This window comes from Canis lupus, chromosome 4 (genome assembly GCF_011100685.1).
Source record: "Canis lupus familiaris isolate Mischka breed German Shepherd chromosome 4, alternate assembly UU_Cfam_GSD_1.0, whole genome shotgun sequence".
Taxonomy (NCBI): Eukaryota; Metazoa; Chordata; class Mammalia; order Carnivora; family Canidae; genus Canis; species Canis lupus.
In genome coordinates, this window is record NC_049225.1 from 59,038,259 (window position 1) to 59,057,916 (window position 19,658).

At 51.9% G+C, this 19,658-nt stretch overlaps 1 protein-coding gene across 5 annotated transcripts in view; it reads left to right on the forward strand.

The window, feature by feature from the left end:
- The window catches only part of TNIP1 (TNFAIP3 interacting protein 1), a 49,245-nt gene extending 29,587 nt beyond the window's left edge, over positions 1-19,658 (forward strand). For 4 of the 5 annotated variants that reach the window (XM_038534991.1, XM_038534994.1, XM_038534990.1 and 1 more), the window contains 12 exons: positions 1,015-1,109; positions 2,690-2,810; positions 6,630-6,719; positions 8,322-8,387; positions 8,547-8,678; positions 11,259-11,387; positions 13,729-13,857; positions 14,952-15,077; positions 15,547-15,612; positions 16,285-16,476; positions 17,302-17,392; positions 18,869-19,658. In XM_038534991.1, coding sequence (XP_038390919.1) covers positions 1,015-1,109; positions 2,690-2,810; positions 6,630-6,719; positions 8,322-8,387; positions 8,547-8,678; positions 11,259-11,387; positions 13,729-13,857; positions 14,952-15,077; positions 15,547-15,612; positions 16,285-16,476; positions 17,302-17,392; positions 18,869-18,903 — 1,272 coding nt within the window. In that variant the 3' untranslated portion in view covers positions 18,904-19,658. The remainder of the gene's footprint in view (positions 1-1,014; positions 1,110-2,689; positions 2,811-6,629; positions 6,720-8,321; positions 8,388-8,546; positions 8,679-11,258; positions 11,388-13,728; positions 13,858-14,951; positions 15,078-15,546; positions 15,613-16,284; positions 16,477-17,301; positions 17,393-18,868) is intronic. The other variant, XM_038534992.1, reaches the window with a different exon arrangement.

The following is a 19,658-nucleotide window of genomic DNA, read 5'->3' on the forward strand; positions in this document are numbered from 1 at the left end:
TGGTGCAAGGCCTCTGCTAGATCCAGGAACCAGTCACAGTAGTATTTTGTCCTCTTGGCCACAGATTCCTCATGTCCTACCAGCCTCTATTTCTAGGCTGTCTCCTCCATGCAGCCTTCCCAGGTCTCCCCTGTGTTAGTCGGAAAGAGCTAGGTTTTGCTGTGGAAACAAACAATTCCCTGGCTAACATAGTTTTCCCTCAGATTACATATGGCAGAGGCTTGTTTCTGCTCCTTAATTATTGAGAGGCCCAGGCCAACAGACACTCCAGCATTTCATGCCCCTTGGGATATGAGGCAGCCACAGCCACAGGGGAGAGAGACCAGAGAATTGTGCCCGGGACCAGCCCAGAAGTGAACACGTGTTGCTGCTGCGTACTTTTCAGGAGAGTCTGGGACATGGAAACAAGATAGCGGGTGGAAGGCAGGGAATACCACCGGCTGTGCATGAGCCAGCTTAGCTACAGGCCTTTCCTCCCCTCTCTGCGCCTGCCCGTGGCATGAGGCAGGGCGGGGGCATGCAGAGGGACATGCCAATTCAGGTCTGCCACATGGAGTGTAATCCTAGTGGTGATTCTTAGCAGCTGTGCAACCTCATGCAAATTATTTCACCTGCACCAGCCTGCTCTGAAAACAGAGATGAGTTATGTAGCTCTGGGGAAGCCCTACAGCTCCCATGAGGCAGCGAATGGAAGAGCACCTAGCCGTGGACACAGCATGTACTAGGTGCTCACTAAGTTTTTGTCGAAAGAGTAACTTCATACGGACACGGTGTGTCAACGGTCCTAGGAAGCACCTCCTGCCCTCCCGTCTGTGAGGCCCTGGGCCTGGTCAGCCATCTTCCAGGCCCCCTCACCTCGCAGTGCTTCCAGCAGGAGTCCTCAGGTATCGCCAGGTGACTGGCAGGCCACAGGGTGCTTACACTTTGATGGTCTTATTTGTCCTCCATTATCACTCTGGGTTTGGGATGCACCCCCTCCCTCACCTCGCCCCCATCTGCCTCTCTGCCTTGCAGACCCTGTGTGAGCAGCTTCGGAAGGAGAATGAGGCCTTGAAGGCCAAGCTGGACAAGGGCCTGGAACAGCGGGATCAGGCTGCTGAGAGGCTGCGGTAAGTCCAGGCTCCTCTGGAGCGAGGAGTCAGATGGGCAGGAGAAGAGGGTAGTGCCTGGCACCAGTGGGCTGAGGGCCGAGGGCTCTGAGGCTTTGGATGGCAGGTCTGTTGGTCCTTCTCCTTGGGTACCTTGGTGTTTCCTCTCTGGGCCTTTTAATGCCATTATAGAGTGCCCTGAGAGCTTCAGAAGAAGGGCTGTGCAAACTGTGCTCCTTCCTGGGGAACTTGCCACCCTAGCCTGTCCTCGGAGAGGCCAGCCTGCTGTTGGGACAGGGTGCGGGACGTTGCTGCCATCTGCTGGTCACCATCGAGGCCTGCTCTTTTCCTGCTAACAGTCTGGGTCCCTCATGTGCCTTCTGGCCTCAGGATCACTGAGGGTCAGGGAAGGCGTGACCCGTTCACACTCCCACCGCTCCCTCCTCTGCTGAGATCCTGAGTCTGTGGGTGTGAAGCAGGCCTAGGCATTTTCCCAAGGGCCTCTGTGATTACCACGTAGGTAGACCCCAGATCACACTTGAGAAACACTGCTCTTGACTGTCAGAGTTTCAAGGGCCCTTCGATATTATGCAGGCCAGACTCCTCATTGTGCAGAGGGGAGACTGAGGCCCAGAGAGCGTAATGTCTAACTAGTGAGCCACTGTGCCATTTTGAGTCAGCATGTGCCTCTTTACTTCTGGGTAGCCAAACACTTGGGAGTTTGGGGCCATCATGACTCCATCCACAGGTCTGAGACCCAGGCTAGAGGAAAGACTCGTGACTGGGAGGCAACAGTGCAGGTCTTTGCTGTGTGACCCTTGGGAAAGCCACTTTGCTTCTCCGTTTTTCTATTACTACATAGATACCTAGCTGGCAAATAGAACATAAAGAAATATTTTCCCTATTTCAGTCATGCCTGAACCCACATCAACACTTTTATTATGTCCTATGTCACCTTATTGATTTAAGAATTTGCTTTGATTTTAATCACATTTTTACTTAATGTTATTATAAAAAGAAAACTTGTTCTGGACTTAATGGAAAACAATATTACCTATAATGAATAGAGGATAACTCCATTGATAAATACAATGAAAATGGGTGTTAATAAGTTCTGGCAAAGTGCCGCCGCCCATGGAAGGGTCTGAGCCTGCAGCCTACACTTTACTCTCCCTGCGAGCAGTGAAGACGAGCAAATCCTGGAGGAGAACTCCAGACCTGTTAGCACCAGCCAGGACTGTTTCCATGCTCTACACAGGAGGTTTGAAGCTCATTGGAAAGGGTGTAACTTTCTCCCTGGAGTGCCATCAGGGTCGTGTAATACAGGTTTGGATGCGTCCTAGAGATCTCATGTATGCAGACCTCCCACAGTTGGGGAACCCTGCCTTTGATGATCAGAGACTTCTAGAGAAGCCCACATTGACAGCAAAGTGGCCTAAGGACACCTTCTTTACACCTTTTTTTGTTCCCGCTGAGGGCTGGTTTCAGGATCCTGCTGTATTCTCCAGGGCACAGCTACACTTCACATGAGTAGTAGGTCCTCGGACCCCAGCCTCAATGCAGGGCCAGCAATGTGACCTCTCTGTTTGCTTCTGACCCAGGGAGGAAAACATGGAGCTCAAGAAGTTGTTGATGAGCTGTGGCAAAGACGATGCTTGTGGGCAGCCAGGCTCACCAAAGATAGAAGGCGTAGGCAAGAAGGGGGTGGCCGGACAGCAGCAGGTACGTGCCCAGAAACTCCTTCTCCAGCATCCTCCATCCCTGGTGCCTGGCCTCTGCCCTCACGTCATGTGGCAGTGAGCTCACCGCCTCCTGCTGCTGCAGTCAGCTCCCCTGTTACCAGCTTCTCATCAGATGTCTTCTCCTTAGCTCAGCCTGACAATCTGCCCTTGGAGCTTCCACTCCTCAGCCCTCATTCAACATCTGATTCCCCGGGATACACACACGCAGGTTGCTGGCCATGACCTTGGCTGGTGCCCCCCACCCCGCCCCCCCAGACCTTCTCCTCTCCAGGCTGAGCAGCTCTGATTCCTTTGGCCACTGCCTGCACAAAGTACTGTTGAGTCCTTCGCACAGTCTGGGCACATTCCCTAAACATGTTCTCTCAGGCCCAGAGAGGAAGTTTGTGAAGGTTTCTGATGGGTGGGTTTCAAAGGTCAGTTTAACATCTTATATTCTTAGCAGAATTAGGGTGTTGGGTTGAGAAAGCCCCTCAGTGGACCCCGGTAAGCTCTGGGGATTACGCCCTGGAGCCTGTGACCTGGAGAAAAGTGGGAGTCAGCTGACACTGCTGTGGCCTGGCACCCCTTCCACGGCCCCTCCTAGCTGTGGCTCACATCCAGTTCCCAGGCACCTGCTGGCCCTCCTCCCTTGCCCAGTCTGTGTCTTTCTCCTTCCTGCAGAGCTGAGTCCCAACTTCTTCCTGACAGATTTTTCCCTTTTAATGGGGTTTAATGACTGCACAGCGGGACTCCACATCTTTAACAAACCCCACACCTATGTAATGGCAGCAATTATCCTAATAACTTAATTCCTTGTTACTACATGGCAATGTAGAATTTCTGTGGGTCTTGCAAACCTGTCATCCTATTTGGATCTCCACTCTACACGTAGGCTAGGTAGGGTCAGGTCCATTACTCCATGACACAGCTGTGGCAGGAGGTGTGGGGAGGTCATGTGACCTCCTGTCATCAAGATCCCTGCATCACCTGCCATCACACGGACAAGCCGAAGCCAGAGCCATAGGTCAGCAAAACGTGCTGATAAATGGTTTTCTGAATTCCAGTCTGTGAAACCCCTCCCTTCCTCCATTTACCCCTCAGGGCAGAGCCTGCCTTGGCTCATCCTCCTGGGGAAGTGACTGATGGAGCCCCTGATCTCCTGTGGGTTCCCTGGCCACCATGGGTGTGGGATTCTGTGGGCAGGCCTCCTCATTTTCCCGGGCCCTCATCTGGCTTGATTCCCTGAAGGCCCAGCTCTTCCTACCAGGCTGCCAGGGAGGAAGGTCCCAGGGGGGGCATGTCTTACCGGCGGCGGCAGAGCCAGTGCCCTGGAGCCGCATGTGGGTTGAAGGCTGGCTCCTCCTGCCAGCACTGCCGCCTTGGATGAGTTACCTAAACCAACTGTGGCTTCTGTTTCTCCCTCTATAAAATGGAAACTGTAACACTTGCCTCAAAGGATGGGGGAAGGATTCAGGGATGTGAGTGCCTGTAAAGTAGGTTTGGTGCTGGGCGCACGGTAAACCGTGAACTTTAGCTGTTGCTTTTAATGGCGGTTCTGGTGCCAGCAGCCAGGTGGGCTGACTCTTCTCTTCTTTGTGGAGGTTCAGGGTGTACCCCCCAGGAGCCCCAATCCCCTCTTACTCTTTGCCCTGTAAGGAGGCAGCAGGCTTCTAGAGGCAGGCCTATCCTTTGCCTTTCTTAAAGGCGAGGGTCCCTGGAGGGCTCCCCCAGCCCTGGTTCTGTGGCATGCTGGTAGACTTTAGCCTGCAGGGGCTACTTGAGCCTCACTAGTTCTACCCTCAAGATCACCCCCCTCCTCCAGTCCCACTCCCAGCCCTGGGGGAGTGATGAGGGGACAGGAAGGCAAGGGATAGAGGGAATGTGGGCAGTGACCCCAGGACAAATGCTGACAAGCCCACTTGATGTCATAGGTTAGGGCCTTCAGAGCCCATCTTGTTCGATAGCCTTGTACCAAGGCCCAGAGCTGGCGTGGGTTGTGGCTCCTGCCGGCCTGGCCTCGGACCTAGAGCCAGCACTCCACTGCCGGCCTCCGAAGCTTGTTGTGCCCTTTCGCCTCAATATTTCCTAGTTTTTTTTTTTTTAATGTTTTTTAAACTTTATCTTGAGATCACTTTAGATTTACAAAAGAGTTTCAAAAGTAGTCCAGAGAATTCCCGCATCCCCTTAACAAGTTACATAACTGTGGTTCAATGATCAAAACTGGAAAATAAACAATACTATTAACTAAACTACAGACTTTGTTCAGATTTTGCCAGTTGCTCACTTGGCATCCTCCTCCTGCACCTTCTGTGCGGGCGCCGCCAGTTGGGGACCCCACATTTCCTTAGCGTATGCCAGCCTGTGACCATTCCCAGGCTCGCCCTGTCTTTCACAAGTGTGACGCTTTGAGTTCTACTGGCCAGTGATTCTGTAGCGTGTCCCTCAGTGGGGTTTAACCGATGCTTCCTTGTGATTAGATGAAGGGTGTGCACTTGGGCGAGAGCACCATGGGAGCGACACTGTGAGCTTTATGGTGCGTCACGGCAAGGGCGCCTGACGTCAGCATATCTTATTACTGCCCACAGTGATTGCTTGGCTGAGGGGGTGTGTGTGTTGATTTCTCCATAATAAAGGAACCAATTTTTCCCTTATCGTTAATAAATACTTATTTTTGAGGAAGAACTCTAAATCCGTGCATATGTCCAGTTTCTCCTTACATTTCTCACTAATTTTAGCATCCATGGTGGATCCCACCTGCAACGATCATTACTATAGTAGATTTTGAATTTCCCTCATTCCTTCCATGTTCAGATTTCTTCTGTAAGAGGGAGTCCTCCTGTTTCCCCCCACTTATTTATTTATTCAGCTATTCCTTTCTACCAGTATGCACTCAAGGATATTTATTTTCTTTGGGCTATAATCCAGTATGACCATGAGTTATAATTTTGTTTAAAATGTTCCAGTTTTGGCCATAGGAAGCTCTTTCAAATTGTCTCCCAGCCCATTAGACATGCTTTTCTTCTTTTTTATATTGTTATTATTGAGCACTTTTTAAGATTGATTTATTTATTTTAGAAGGGGCGGGGGCAGAGGGAGAGAATCTCAAGCAAGAGAGTCACAACCCTAATATGTGACCTGAGCTGAAACCAAGAGTCAGATGCCTAACTGACTGAGCCGCCCAAGTGCCCCAGCACTTTCTCATTTTTTGGCACAAGATACTCCAAACTCTCCTTGTTTTCCCTTGTCCCTGGAATCAATCACTTCTCTAAGGAACCCTATTTCTTTTTTTGGAGAATAGCATTTAGAAACCAAGATCTGGACACTAGGTGTGCTCACTGCTACTGGAGTATCACTGCTCTAGGCTCTCTCAGAGGACAGAGCTAAGAGACACACGTATATGTACTAACTACACATACACATCTTTATGCCATATCTTTCTAAAATGCTTTTTAAGTAAACATTTAATAAAATGTTAAAAAAAAAAAACCTCTTATCACTCTTGCCTTCTAAGGTCAGGATTTTTGGTTGATGCTGCAGGTTTGGGAAGGTGGTGGTGCTTAGAGAAAGAGTCTGAGCAGGGGAAGAAGTGGCCATGGGAAGGAGAGCGGTGGGCAGAAGGGCAGGGGTGGAGGAATAATGACTGGATAGACTTTCCAAAGCAGGCTTAGTCATGGCTGGGATGTGTAGTAGTGTCCTGGCTGGTGGATAGATTAGAGAAGTGGGAGACTGGGGGCTCGGTAAAGGCCTTCAGGGAGCACTGAGTGGATGATAGAACTGTTTTTTGAGGCTTTGCTGAGGGCCCTTCTGTGGTTCTCCCCAGGCTTGTGTGACAGCAGCTAAGATCCCAGAGGTGGGGGCCTTGGGTGCAGCTGAGAAGAAGGTGAAGATGCTGGAGCAGCAGCGCACCGAGGTAGGCAGCTAGAGGGAGTGGTGGTGGTGAGGGAAGACCCACCTTCCCTCCTGGGCTTGGCAGGACAAAGGCCTTCCCTGGTCCCCTGTCTCATCCCAGGTCACCATGATGAGTTACCATGGTGACCACGGAGCCATCTGCTCCTTGAGGAAACCTGCCTTGTTCTGGGCTCTTGTTTCTTTTGGGGGGGGGGGGGGGCGCTCTTGTTTCTTAATCAGTTCTCCTGCCTACGAGGGTCACTCTGAAGATGGGGCATTTGGGGTATAGCCTAAAATTGTTGGTGAGGGGATAATTTTGGAAGGTACACTCTGGGTGGTGGAAGGAGGTTGTGATAAGGTAGGCAAGTAGCAGCATCTAGGATGGGGAGCCTGGGGCTCCTCTGTCACCATGCACCTGGGTCGAGGAGGGACTGTCACAAACGGAGAGGATCCGACACCTTCTTGTAGCACTGCATTTCACCAGCTGGAAGTCTCTAGAATTGAGGTTATGCCCCTGTGCCTCCTCTATCTCCCACGCCAGGCCAGAATTTCCAGACTGGAGGTGGAAGCCCGACTCCTGTTCTCTTCACTGCTCCCCTCCGTATAGCTCAGCTGCTCCTCCAGACTCCTGGGCCTTACTACCATCCCTGGGCCTCCAGCATATTTGCAAGTTAGGCCTCCCTCCTTCAGTCTTTTGTTTACATGTCTATCAATTTTAGTTTTCTCTTTTTTTGTATTGCTATAAAGTGTTTGCTTTGGTGACAAAAGCAACATAACGCTCGTTAGAAAAAATATCGAGAATCTCACCACTTAGAGTTGACCACAAGTTGGCAACAATTCTGTTTTATTGTGAACTTACTAACATAGAACCTGTTTTTTAAAATAGGCAGAAAAAAATATATCCTTGATACTGCATTATTACAGGTTACTGTTTTTCTTTTCTCCTTCAAAATTAGCTATCTTTGAGGGTATTTATGTATAAAACATCTACTCTATTTCTTCGCTTCTGAGTTAGTCTTTATCATATGGTAACGCGTCTGAAATGGCGATGCCTTTTCCCCATTGTTTTATGTATTTAATGGTGTAGATTGTTTTTCTTCCCTGAGAAATTGTTGTGTCATGCATGGCAGATAATTAGGGTCATCTCAGTAATAACGCGGCCATGTATCAGGGGCCTGATTTTCTTAATAAGTGCATGGGTGCCTCATTTCCAGTTTCTGCTGTAATTTTCGTAACCGACCTCCTACGTGCAGGTCGTCTCCTGGATTTGGCTGTGATACCAACACTGCTGGGAGGGCCAGCCTTGAACAGGCGCACTCGCACACTTGTGCAAAGTGCTTCAGAGACAGACACTGAGTTAAGGAAAATGAGAATGTGAAGCTTTCATACCTAACTGCAACTCGCGTGTGTGTTGTGTAATGGCACACACGCCTTTAGCATTAGGCTTGGATAGGATATAGCAGCTGGTGAAAGTTCCTGCTTGGAGAACCCCGAGATTTCAAGAAGGGGTTCTGAGGCAGTGTCCATAGGCCACCGTTCCCCCCCACACACCATGTGTACCCTGGGAAGCTGGTCTTTGTGCCTTATCTGCTTAGCCCCTGCTCACCCCCATCTCTCCCTGCAGCTGCTCGAGGTGAACAAGCAATGGGACCAGCACTTCCGGTCCATGAAGCAGCAGTACGAGCAGAAGGTACTGTAGGGCTGCGGGAGCTCAAGGCTGAACCCCAAATTCCCGGCTGTGCAATCCGGGCCGCCTTGGTCTCCGGCCTGCGGCTTCCCTCCCAGGAGCTTTGAACTGTGGAGGCGCGCCCCTGCCCTCACACACCCCCCTCTCTGCCCTTGAACCCAGATCACCGAGCTGCGCCAGAAGCTGGCGGACCTGCAGAAGCAGGTGACCGACCTGGAGGCTGAGCGGGAGCAGAAGCAGCGTGACTTTGACCGGAAGCTCCTCCTGGCCAAGTCCAAGATTGAAATGGAGGAGGCAAGTGGACGGCTGGTGCCTGCGGGCCCAGCTTGGGGGCCTCTGTCCCCGCCCCATTAGCCGAGGGCTCAGTGCAGGAAATAGGCTGCAGGCCCAGGTCGGAGGGCTCCTGCGCTGGCTGTAGGGCAGAGGGCTGTGTGGCCCTAGGCAAAAGCACTTCCTTCCTTCTGTTTCCCATCTAAAAATAGAGACTGGATTAGCTGTTGCTTTATTTTATTTTATTTTATTTTATTTTATTTTATTTTATTTTATTTTATTTTATTTTATTTTATTTTATTTTTTAAATTTAATTTTATTTTTTTATATTTTTTAAGACAGAGGGAGAGCACAAGCAGGTAGAGGGGCAGAGGGAGAGGCAACTCCTGACCGAGCAGGGAGCCCGATGCAGAATCGATCCTAGGACCCCGGGATCACGACCTGAGCCGAAGGCAGACGCTCAACCACTGAGCCACCCAGGCTCCCCTAGCTCTTGCTTTCTGTGTTTTCTTGTTTACGTGTAGAAGAGCTTTTTGTTTAATTAAAATGTTCTGGACAGGGGCACCTGGGTGGCTCAGCAGTTGAGTGTTTGCCTTTGGCCCAGGTCATGATCCCGGGTCCTGGGATCGAGTCCCACATCAGGCGCCCTGCTGGGAGCCTGCTTCTCTCTCTGCCTATGTCTCTGCCTCTCTCTCTCTCTCTGTGTCTCTCATGAATAAATAAATAAACTTTTTAGAAAATAATAAAATGTTCGAGACAAGGAAACCATCCAGGAGAGCACAGAATATAAAAGAGACACACGTAGGCTGCTCTGGTGCTTGATGGGAGTGGGCTGCTACTGGACATTTAGAGTAGTGATGGCTATTTGGGAGGGACTCAAATATTACATGGAGCCTCCCTTCTCCACCAGCCTAGCCACCGTGCAACAGAGCGTGCACTTGGTTCCGTGCTGGGCACAGAGACTCAGCAGGGAACAGACCAGCCCTGCCCTTGGCTGGGAAGAAACACGAAATAACTCATTACAGAAGCAAATATATAGAAGTATGTACCAGTATCACAGGAGAAGTTACAGGGAGCAAGGAGAGGGCATAAAGGGGAACCAGGTTCAGTCTGAAGGGGAATGGGAGCCAGTCCTCTGAAGAAATAGCATCTGATCCATCACTGACAGCAGCCTTCCAGTATCCAGGGACAGCTTAAAGAGGAAAGGCCACTGACCCTCAGGCTCTTGGAAGATTGTATTTATGTCCTAGTGTCTTCCCCTTCATGGGAACTGGGCACAGGCTGCTTTTGCCTAGCTTGAAAATGGACATTTTCAACACAGATTGCATTTCCAAGTTCCCTCTGTCAGCATGTGACACCCAGGGGCTTTATCTGAGGGATCAGCCTGCCCAGTGATCGTGCCTTGCCCTGAAGATGTGTGTAAGGACACTGCCTGGCTTTTCTCCAAGTGTGGTCACATCTGTGACTGTCACCAGACCCCTGGCTCTTTGGTCCTTTCCCCTAGCTGACATTGGTAGGTGAGATAAGTCCCTGAGATGGGGACAGTCCTCCCTATTAGCTGGGGAGAGGTGGGATGTCACAAGATGAAGTGTGGCCCCATAAGGACACATGGTAATAGAGGCCATGCTGATGCTGGAGCCACTTACATGGGCATCCAGAACACCTCCCACAAGGTCTGCCCAAGGCTGCGCTCCCCAGTTTATGGCTGACTTCCCTGATTTGAAATATTTCCTTTGACTTGCGAGGGGAGAAGGAGCACCAGAATTAGGAGACCTGGGTTCTAGCCCAGCTCACTGTGTGACCTTAGGTAAGTCACCTTCCCTCTCTGTACATTCATTTTCCATCACATAAAGGGATCAGGATTTGATGCTCTCTAAAGGCCAGTCCAGCTGTGGCCCTCTGCAGTGAAGGAGCCCTGTGTGTTCCATAGTAGGCATGGGAGCAGGGCTCCTACCTTGAAGTCTTCCCTGGTTTCTTCTCAGCTGGGGTGTTCTTTCTTTTGCCTCGCAGTGCTTTGTTTCTCTGTGGAGGGATACTCTCTACTTCGTTTGCTGCATTTATTTCTTTAGTGTCTTCTCTCCTAGGTTTAGAGACTGTAAGACCTAAAAGGTCCTTTAGATATTCTCAGTGGTTTACCAATTCTGTGCATCACAGAAGATCCCTGTGCAAATCTTAGGGAAACTATGACTCCTCTCCTTAAAAAATTGCACAGATTTTGCATCCCATTGTGGGGCTCGCAGACCTCCTGATGCCCATCTGTGACACATGTTAAGAACCCCCTACCCATGGCAGATAGGTGAGCATTGACCAGGGGGTACTGTGACCATGGCTGAGGTCTCAGCTCGTTGGCAAAGGAGCTGGTGTCAGAGCCCAGAGTCTTTCAGTGAACCGAGCTGCCTTTTCCATGAGGACAGGACATTGTGGGCATGTGGCTCTAATGCCAGGTGCCTTATGCGGTGTCTTCACATGAGCATTGGGAACTGCTGAGGGAGAGGCAGAGAGGAAGCATGGCTGACTGGGGTGGGGGGGAGGGGGGAAACAGTGCAGGGAGCTCAGGCCTGCTGCAGGGGCTCCCTGCCTAACCAACCCCTGCATCCCCTGCAGACCGACAAGGAACAGCTGACAGCAGAGGCCAAGGAACTGCGCCAGAAGGTCAAGTACCTGCAGGATCAGCTGAGCCCACTCACCCGGCAGCGGGAGTACCAGGAAAAGGAGATCCAGAGGCTCAACAAGGTGGGTGCCTTGGCCCCAGTCGCTGGAACAGGCAGGACTTCACTAGCCTAGCTGCAGCACCCTTCTGTCACCAGTGTCCCGACCCTCAACTCAGGAGAGGGGGCATTACTGGATCAGGGAGCAGGTCAGGGAGCAGGTGCTGAGAGCCTCCATGCAGGCTCGCGGTTCCCCCTGCCTCTGCCTTTCCCTCCCCAAGTGCTCAAGTGCCTGTGGCCAGCCCTGGGGTACACTTGTGCTTGTTCCAGCCTTTGGCCACAGGCTGTGCTGTCTCCTCACAGGGTGCCACCCCCCTCATCATTCAGGTTCAGTGTAATACCTCTTCCTGAGCAAGGCAGGCCTCCCTGGAGTCTCATTGAGGTCCCCCTGTTCCATGCTCCTAAGGCACCAGAACCTTCTTTCATTCCCCTTCTTGTGTCTTCCTGTGATTGGCTGTTTGATGATCTGTCTTCCCCTCTGGCAGGTGCAGGGGGGGAGGGAGTGCTCCTCTTTACCAGTGTATGTGCCCCCTGCACCCCACACAGTGCCTGGCACAAAGCACATGCTCGGCAAACACTTGCTGGAGGGAGTGGGTAAGCAGAGGCCTGAGGGTTCCTGCCCTTGAGAATTGGGACCCAGGGAGATAGGGGTATCCAGTGGAGGCTGGATTTTAAGGCAGAAGCCTGCCACTTGGACCCAAGGCCAATGGGTAGGAGTAAGGCCAGCTCTGGGGGCTGGTTCTGGTCCCAGCTTAGCCACTCCAGCCTCTCTGAGCCTCAGGTTTGCTATCTGAACTCCTTCCAGGAGTTGGACTCCTTCCAGCCCTGCCACGCTCCAGCATGGGGTTAAGAGCGAGAACAGACAAGAAGAGGCTCTGAAAGGAGCCAAAAGCCTGGAGAAGTTGTCTGTGGTTCATCTTTGCCTCTTTTTCCATCTGTCTGCCTCCCCTCAGCCCCCCAACCTCCTGACCTTGCTCATGGCAGGCTGTGGCATGAGTTTGGCATATTCCCTGGGCCCCAGCCCTTCTAGGGTAACCGTTTCTATTTGGTTTTGGGGTTTGATAATCATTGATTTTGCCAATTCTGGGGATCCTTGGGACCTGTTCTCAGAGAAAAGACTGACCTGTGCTGAGCTAGGGGACTGAGGGGCCCTAAATCCAGGCATAGAATTGTACATGATGCTGGATCCTAGAGAAGTGACTCAGGCAGGATCACTGCCCTCCCGCTTTCCCTGGCATAGCCAGGGACAGAGACACACGTGTGGGCGCCTCATAACAAGGCAAGTGACCTGCTTTGCTTGTGACCTCAGGCAAGTCTCCCTGTTCCTGGACTTCAGTCTTCTTATCTAAAAAATCGGCAGATAGAATAGGAGGATAGAGCGGGGCCACAGCTTCCCCTTGCAGCATCCTGGGGTTACTCTTGGCTCAGCAGAGTTTCCTTGGGTTTCTGAGAAAGTCAAGGAGACTAAGTAGGGGCCCAAGTCCAAGTTGGGGGAGGTTTTCTCTATCCCCCCACCATCCAGGGAGGCACTACGGCCGCTGCTTGCTAATACATGGCAAGCAGAAGCCCTGCCATCCCGGGGGCTAAAGTCCAGGTGGTAATGAGGGTGGCCAGTCTTGAGCGGTGTTCCAGAGTTCTCAGGTAACATGTTAACTGAGCTGGAGGAGAAAACCGGTTAATAGAGACCTTCTGAGAAGCTGCGAGCCCATGGCTTACCTAAAGGAAAGTATTTTGTGAACATGGTAGGGTAGAGGTGCTTTTCTTTTCTTTTTCAAAATGTTATTTGGTGATGTTTCAGCCCATTTTCAGGCTTAGAAAGGCAAAATATTATATAAGTCAAAATTAAATTCCACTGTAATCTAACTACCAGAGAGTTGGGGATGGAAAGGTTGGCTTGGTAGCCATGGATTTGGAAAAGCCAAAGAATCTGAGGGCAAGGTGGTTGTCGAGGCCATGGAAGCTTCCCCAAAGGGCTTTAATACTCTCTCTAGATCTAGGTGCTAGAAGTTGAGCTGCACTTGCTCAGGGAAGGGGAGATTGTCCCTTCTATGTGAAGACCCCCGGTTAGCCTGCTTATAAGCCGTGTCACTTTGGGCAAATCACGGTTTTCTGAACCTCACTTTTCATATCTGTCAGATGAGGGTGATGATCATAGTCTTTTCTTCATAGGACAGTGGAGAGGATCCAATGCGGTGATGCGCGTATAGTGTAAATAAATAGGGTAGCATTTCCTTAATAGTACTGGTGGTATCAGTTATTATTGTCACTAATGTGGGGTGGGGGGGTCACTGAAGATGACCTCTCTAACGGGGCCGGCCTTCCAGGGGTTCTCCTGATGGGCCTGTCTCCTTTCTTCCCAATCTCAGGCCCTGGAGGAAGCACTGAGCATCCAGGCCTCCCCCTCCTCTCCACCAGCATTTGGGGGCCCAGAAGGAGCTAGTGGCCTCCTAAGGAAACAGGAGCTGGTCACACAGAACGAATTGCTGAAACAGCAGGTGAGCCCCAGAGGAGGAGGTCAGGTAGGAGGTACTGAGTGGGGGAGCTGGAGCATTCCTGAGGGCCCAGGATGGGCTTGGAATCACATGGAAGATCTAATTAGGAAACCACATTCTGGCTGTCAGCCAGGTTCCCTGCCCGGTTGTAGGTTTATCCTTCCCAGCACTGCATCCCTAAGTCATTCCTCTGCCACCTTTTTGGTTTAACCATCTCTGTACCCCAGCTGCGTTATTAGTTACCTAGTATTTTCAAAATAAATTTTAAATAAATTACTTTCAACAGATGTATTTAAAAAGGAACTTTATATCACTACTTGAAATGGAAAACACTGTTAATTCTTTGCCACAAAATAGAAAATAACTGTAAGCAATAAATACAGTGAAAGAAAAACAGGATGATTAAACTCTAGTTGGAAACTCTTGCCTGTTGAAGACGCTGACCTTGAGTCCTCTTTGAGGGAAGGGAAGGGAAATTAGTAAGTACTGGAAGGATGTTAAAGACATGCTAGCACAAATGGGGACTTTGTCCTCAAGGGGCACAGAAGGATTGGAAGGGAATTGGAAAGGCGAGGGCTCTCCCGTCTGTTCCTATTGGATGCGATGCTTTGGAGCCCCCTAAAGCATCTCTAACCTGGCCGGTGTCTCACTGGTCTGCAGCAGGATGTGAACTGCAGGCACAGAGGCAGGGAGCCATCCCAGCACCTTCCATGCGAGGGTGCCCCCGAAGCCTTGGGAGAGTTCTGAGGTCCTCTGCCCTGGGAGCTGGGCGACCACCTTCAGTCCTGCTCTGGGCCTGGCCTCACCTCTCATGGGGGCCTTAGCAGAATGAAAGGATTGTACTGGTTAGCGGCTTGTGATGCCCCCACGCTTTGTTTTTAAGTCATGGATACCTTGTTTAAATAAAGCCCTATGTTGAAGCTCAGAATATAAAATACTGAACTACTCTGTTTGAAGGTGGGGGTAGGGAGCCAGAGGTGCACCTGCTCCCCTCCCCCACCCCCTCTTCACAGTGATGTGAAGATGGGGTGAAACCAGCAGGAGGCCAGAGCAGTCTGAGCCCCTCCTCCCTCACCCCCACCCCTGTTCCCTTCCAGGTGAAGATCTTTGAGGAGGACTTCCAGAGGGAGCGCAGTGATCGAGAACGCATGAATGAGGAGAAGGAGGAGCTGAAGAAGCAGGTGGAGAAGCTGCAGGCCCAGGTCACCCTGTCCAATGCCCAGGTGAGAACAGCTGGACCAAAGAAGGGGCACCCCTTTGGCCTGTCCTCATGGGGCAGGGGGTGTGGATTGGAGGGTCCCTGATGCAACCAGAAGTCAGGACGCTCACTGGTTCTTCCAGTCCTGCCAGCAAACTTCTGAGTCCCCATCCTTCTCGGACCTCCAGTCAGAGCCACCACCCTCACAGAATGGAACTAAAGCATGTTAACAGGGACGCACAGCAACAGGGCTCGTGTGAACCCTCCTGACTTGGGTTCAGACCACCCATGGTGAGCAGGCCTCACCTGCAGCAGCCAGCCTGGGCTGTGCTCTGCCCCACGGGGCCTTCCCGCCCCCTCAAGACCCTTCCTTGGGGCTGCGCCAGGCAGGCAGCTGGGAGTGGTAGCCCTGTGCACTTGCTTTCGCCCTGGGTCCAGGCCTGGCCAAGGAGCACCTGTGCCAACAGTCTTCTCCCCCTCCCTCCTCCTCTCAGCTAAAAGCATTCAAAGATGAGGAGAAGACAAAAGAAGCCCTCAAACAGCAGAAGAGGAAAGCCAAGGTGAGGAGGCTTGATGGAGGAAGCAGCACTTACCTCATTCTACCTTATTCAGGGCTGGAGGGGAGAGTCAGTGTCTGCTCAGGTATCCAACTAATTAATGAAGGAACGCAGGTAGAGCATTTCAAATAGTACTTGGTACAGAGCAAGCGCTCATGACACATTAGCTGTCATTGTTGATATTTTGTGCCCCGGTCCCAGCCGTCTGTGCCCCTGTCCCAGCCATCTGTGCCCCCGTTCCAACTATCTGTGTCCCTGTCCCAGCCATCTGTGTCCCTGTACCAGCCATCTGTGTCCCTGTACCAGCCATCTGTGTCCCATGTACCAGCCACCTGTGCCCCTGTACCAGCCACCTGTGCCCCTGTACCAGCCATCTGTGTCCCTGCACCAGCCATCTGTGTCCCATGTATCAGCCATCTGTATCCATGTACCAGCCATCTGTGCCCCTGTACCAGCCATCTGTGCCCTTCTACCAGCCATCTGTATCCATGTACCAGCCATCTGTGTCCCTGTATGAGCCATCTGTGTCCCATGTACCAGCCATTGGTGCCCATGTACCAGCCTTCAGAGAACTAAGATTCCAAATGGAGAAAGAGATAAGACAGGTGTCTTGTCACCGGGGGTGGCCTGTGCAGCCTGTCACAGGCTAGAGCCAGACATCAGCATCTCTTACAGGCTTCGGCGGAGCGCTACCACGTGGAACCCCACCCAGAGCACCTCTGCGGGGCCTACCCCTATGCCTATGCTCCCATGCCACCTATGGTGCCACACCACGGCTTTGAGGACTGGTCCCAGATCCGCTACCCCCCACCCCCCATGGCCATGGAGCACACACCCCCACTTCCAAACTCACGCCTCTTCCATCTGGTGAGTCTGTGCCCCTCCTTCGCTCCAGGACACCCAGAGACCAGCCCACACACCTTCTAGAGGGCAAGGTCAAGTGAAGGGGTCTGAGACTGCATCCTGGCTCGTTGCGGAACAGCACTGAGGTGTGCAGGCACCTGTCCAGAGCCCAGCAGGACTCTCCATCCCAAAACTCTTCAGGGTCTCTGGGGCAGGACAGAAAAGGCTCAGAGGGCAAAGCAGAAAGGTGGGCTCCCTTTGGGTGCCCACTAAGCAGGCCAGTGGGTCAGAGTTTGCTTTGACTTTTTCTTAGAACATGCACGTGTAACCAGGTATCGGGCCCTCAGCATGCGTTCTCTCCTAAGTTGTCCTTCTGTCTTCCCCTTCCCTTCTCTTCTCCTGTCCCTTTTTCCTCTTATTTGCTTATTATTCTTTCTCCAAAGAGCTGCCATCACCTGTCCCATCCTCTCCACCTTCTGCCAGGGTCCTGTTTCGGCATCCCCACTCCCACCTGGACAGGGACATGCCTCCTGCCTGGCCTCTCTTCTAGCTTCTCCCACTAGTCCTTACACACATCTTCTTGGGGATTTACATTGGAGTAGAGTGTGTGGCTTCAGACATTGGCTCTGGGGTTACAGAGACCTAGAACCGAAGCTTGGCCACTTCCTTAGCTAGAGGACCTTCAGCCTCAGTTTCCTTACCTGTAAAACAGGGATGGCAACCTGGGTTGTAGTAAGGATTCATTTGTACTGGATTAACACACATTCAGTGCTGTGCTGGCATGGCAGCTGCTACTCTAATTTTTTAGTGTAGTTGGTTGTTGACTACTAAGCACCAGTTTTGTTGCAGCCAGAATACACTTGGCGGCCGCCCTGTGGAGGGATGCGCAATCAGAGCTCCCAAGTGATGGACTCGCCCACAGCCAGGCCTGTGGAACCAGGTGAGTGTGGTCTAGTCCTGGTCTATCTCACTGGGGGAGATAACTTTTGTCCTACTGGGAATGCTCCAGTTTGGGGATGATGTGACTACCATCTGGTCTTGGTGGAAGAGAGGCTTCATGTTCCAAAATAGTGTTGAGAGGATGAGGAGGTGACTGCAGAGTGAGGGGATTGAAGTCATTCATGCATTAATCTGAGTGTGGTGTTTGAATGCCAGGCTCTGTGCTGGGTGCTAGGGAAGCCACATGGTAGAAACAGGTAACCGTTCCTGCCCTGAAAGAGCAGGGGACAAAGAAATGACAAAAAAACACACCAAAAAAACCTGACACAAATGGGCTTCAGTTGCACTCAGGTGCCCTGAAGGAAGGAGAGCAGCTAACAACGGAGCCCAACCTGGACTGGAGGCGATGATGTTGGAGTTGAGACCCTCAGAGTGTGGCATTAGCCGGGTGAAGAGGTGACAGTGGAGGATGTTTTTGTAGAGAAATGAAAAATACAAAGGCCCTGGTGGGAGGGAGGGAAGACAGAAGGCCAGAGAAGACTGGAGGAGCCAAGGACAAGGTGGGGAAGGAGAAACGGGCGAGGCAAGGTCAGGGAGGTAGGTGAGTGCAGGCTGTCAGGGACTTGTGGACGGATGGCAGGGGACTGGCCTTTTCCTAAAGATGATGTGGAATCCTTGCACATATTGACAGCAGAGTGGCATGACAGATCAGATGTGCATTTGGAAAAGCCCCGTCAGGTCACGCATGGTGTTGACCATCAACAGCTGGGGACTAGAGGTCTAGACGTTCACTGAAGTCATAGGAGGACTTCAGGTCCCTAATGATGACCCTGCTTTCTGCAAGGCTCTGTGGGGCGGAAAGCACTGCCTTGCTGGTGTGTGGGGACATCAGGGAAGCTGAGTCCCCTCAGCACAAAGAGGGTTCTCTAAGGGTTGTGGCTTTGCAGAGATAGAGCCAGCTCTGCCAGGAGGTTAGAGGGCCCTCACAGGGTGAGGGGTGTGCGAGCAGAGGCTGCAGGGTAACGTGGAGGCAGCGTGGTTGGGAGGAGGCCTTGGGCTTATTGGCCATTTTCTCCTGGCTCCCGGCAGAGCCCTGGAGGTTGTGTGGGGCCCTTCAGACGCCGCTGTAATGAGGGGTGAGTGGGCAGGGCTGTCCCCTCCCCCTGAACTGCTCCCCCTCTGGGACCTGGAGCCAGACGGGCTCAGCTCAAATACCTCTTAGATCTGGCACTTGAGGCTAATTCTTAAAAATCTCTCTGTGCTCTTATTCCCTCTCCCATAAAGGGATACTAATATGCCTGCCTTGTAGGGCCAAGCGAGGATTGAATGACAAACATCCCTAAGGTCCTAGCCTAGGGCCTGGTGCTTGGCAGCACTTAACTCTCTGATTTCCGTTGTTACTTGCTGGTTTCCGTAGGCCTTTGAAGTCTACTGTACTCCATCATCTTTAAAGTCCTCAATATTTTTCTTTCTTTAGAGTCTACGAAAAATGACCGTGAGGGGCCTCAGTGAGACCAGATTACGTCACTTGGCTCCACCTTAGTCATGTAGAGCCACCTGATCCCAGATTACGGAAATCCAGAGGCCGTGTTCTCTGTGTAGCTGTGTACCCTCGGCTGGATGGGAAGCCAACGGGCCACTGGGCTGTGCCCCAGCCCAACCTGAACTGTTTACACACTGGAGAGGCTCCACCCAGAAGGCTTCCATTTGGGCCCCTCCTTTGGTGTGACCAGGAGAAACTCACTACCTTGCGACCAAGTGGAGAGAAGCCTGCCTCACCCGACCTTGACCTGCCATGTTTGTGGAATCACAAGGACATCAGTCTCAAGAGTAGGGTAGCAGATGAGACCCCTTCCTTTCAAAACTTCCCTGGAAATGGTTCCAGCCCCTCTGAGGAACACGTTCAACTCATGTGTGTGTTTAATTTTTGCTTCAAGCTCTGTAGTAGCAGGACCTGCCCCATGGCCAACCCTTCCCCTCTGAGGAGCTGTGGGAAGAGCGGGTTTGCTCCCAGAAGCAGAGGAGAACGACAGGGTGTTCTGTTGCAAGGCCCTCTGCTTCCACCCACGGCAGCCTTGCCAGCGCTATGGCAGCCTGGGATAGAGGCCGTGCTGGCCGCGTGGTCTGAGGGACCCACCGTGAAGCCACCAGACCCTCGGCCCCACAGCTGGAGGCCTGTGTGCCAGAGGCCCAGAATAAGGTGGCTGGCTATGCCTGGGCGGCTGTTTGCACGAACCTTGGACATAAATCCAAGTTGAAGATCAGTA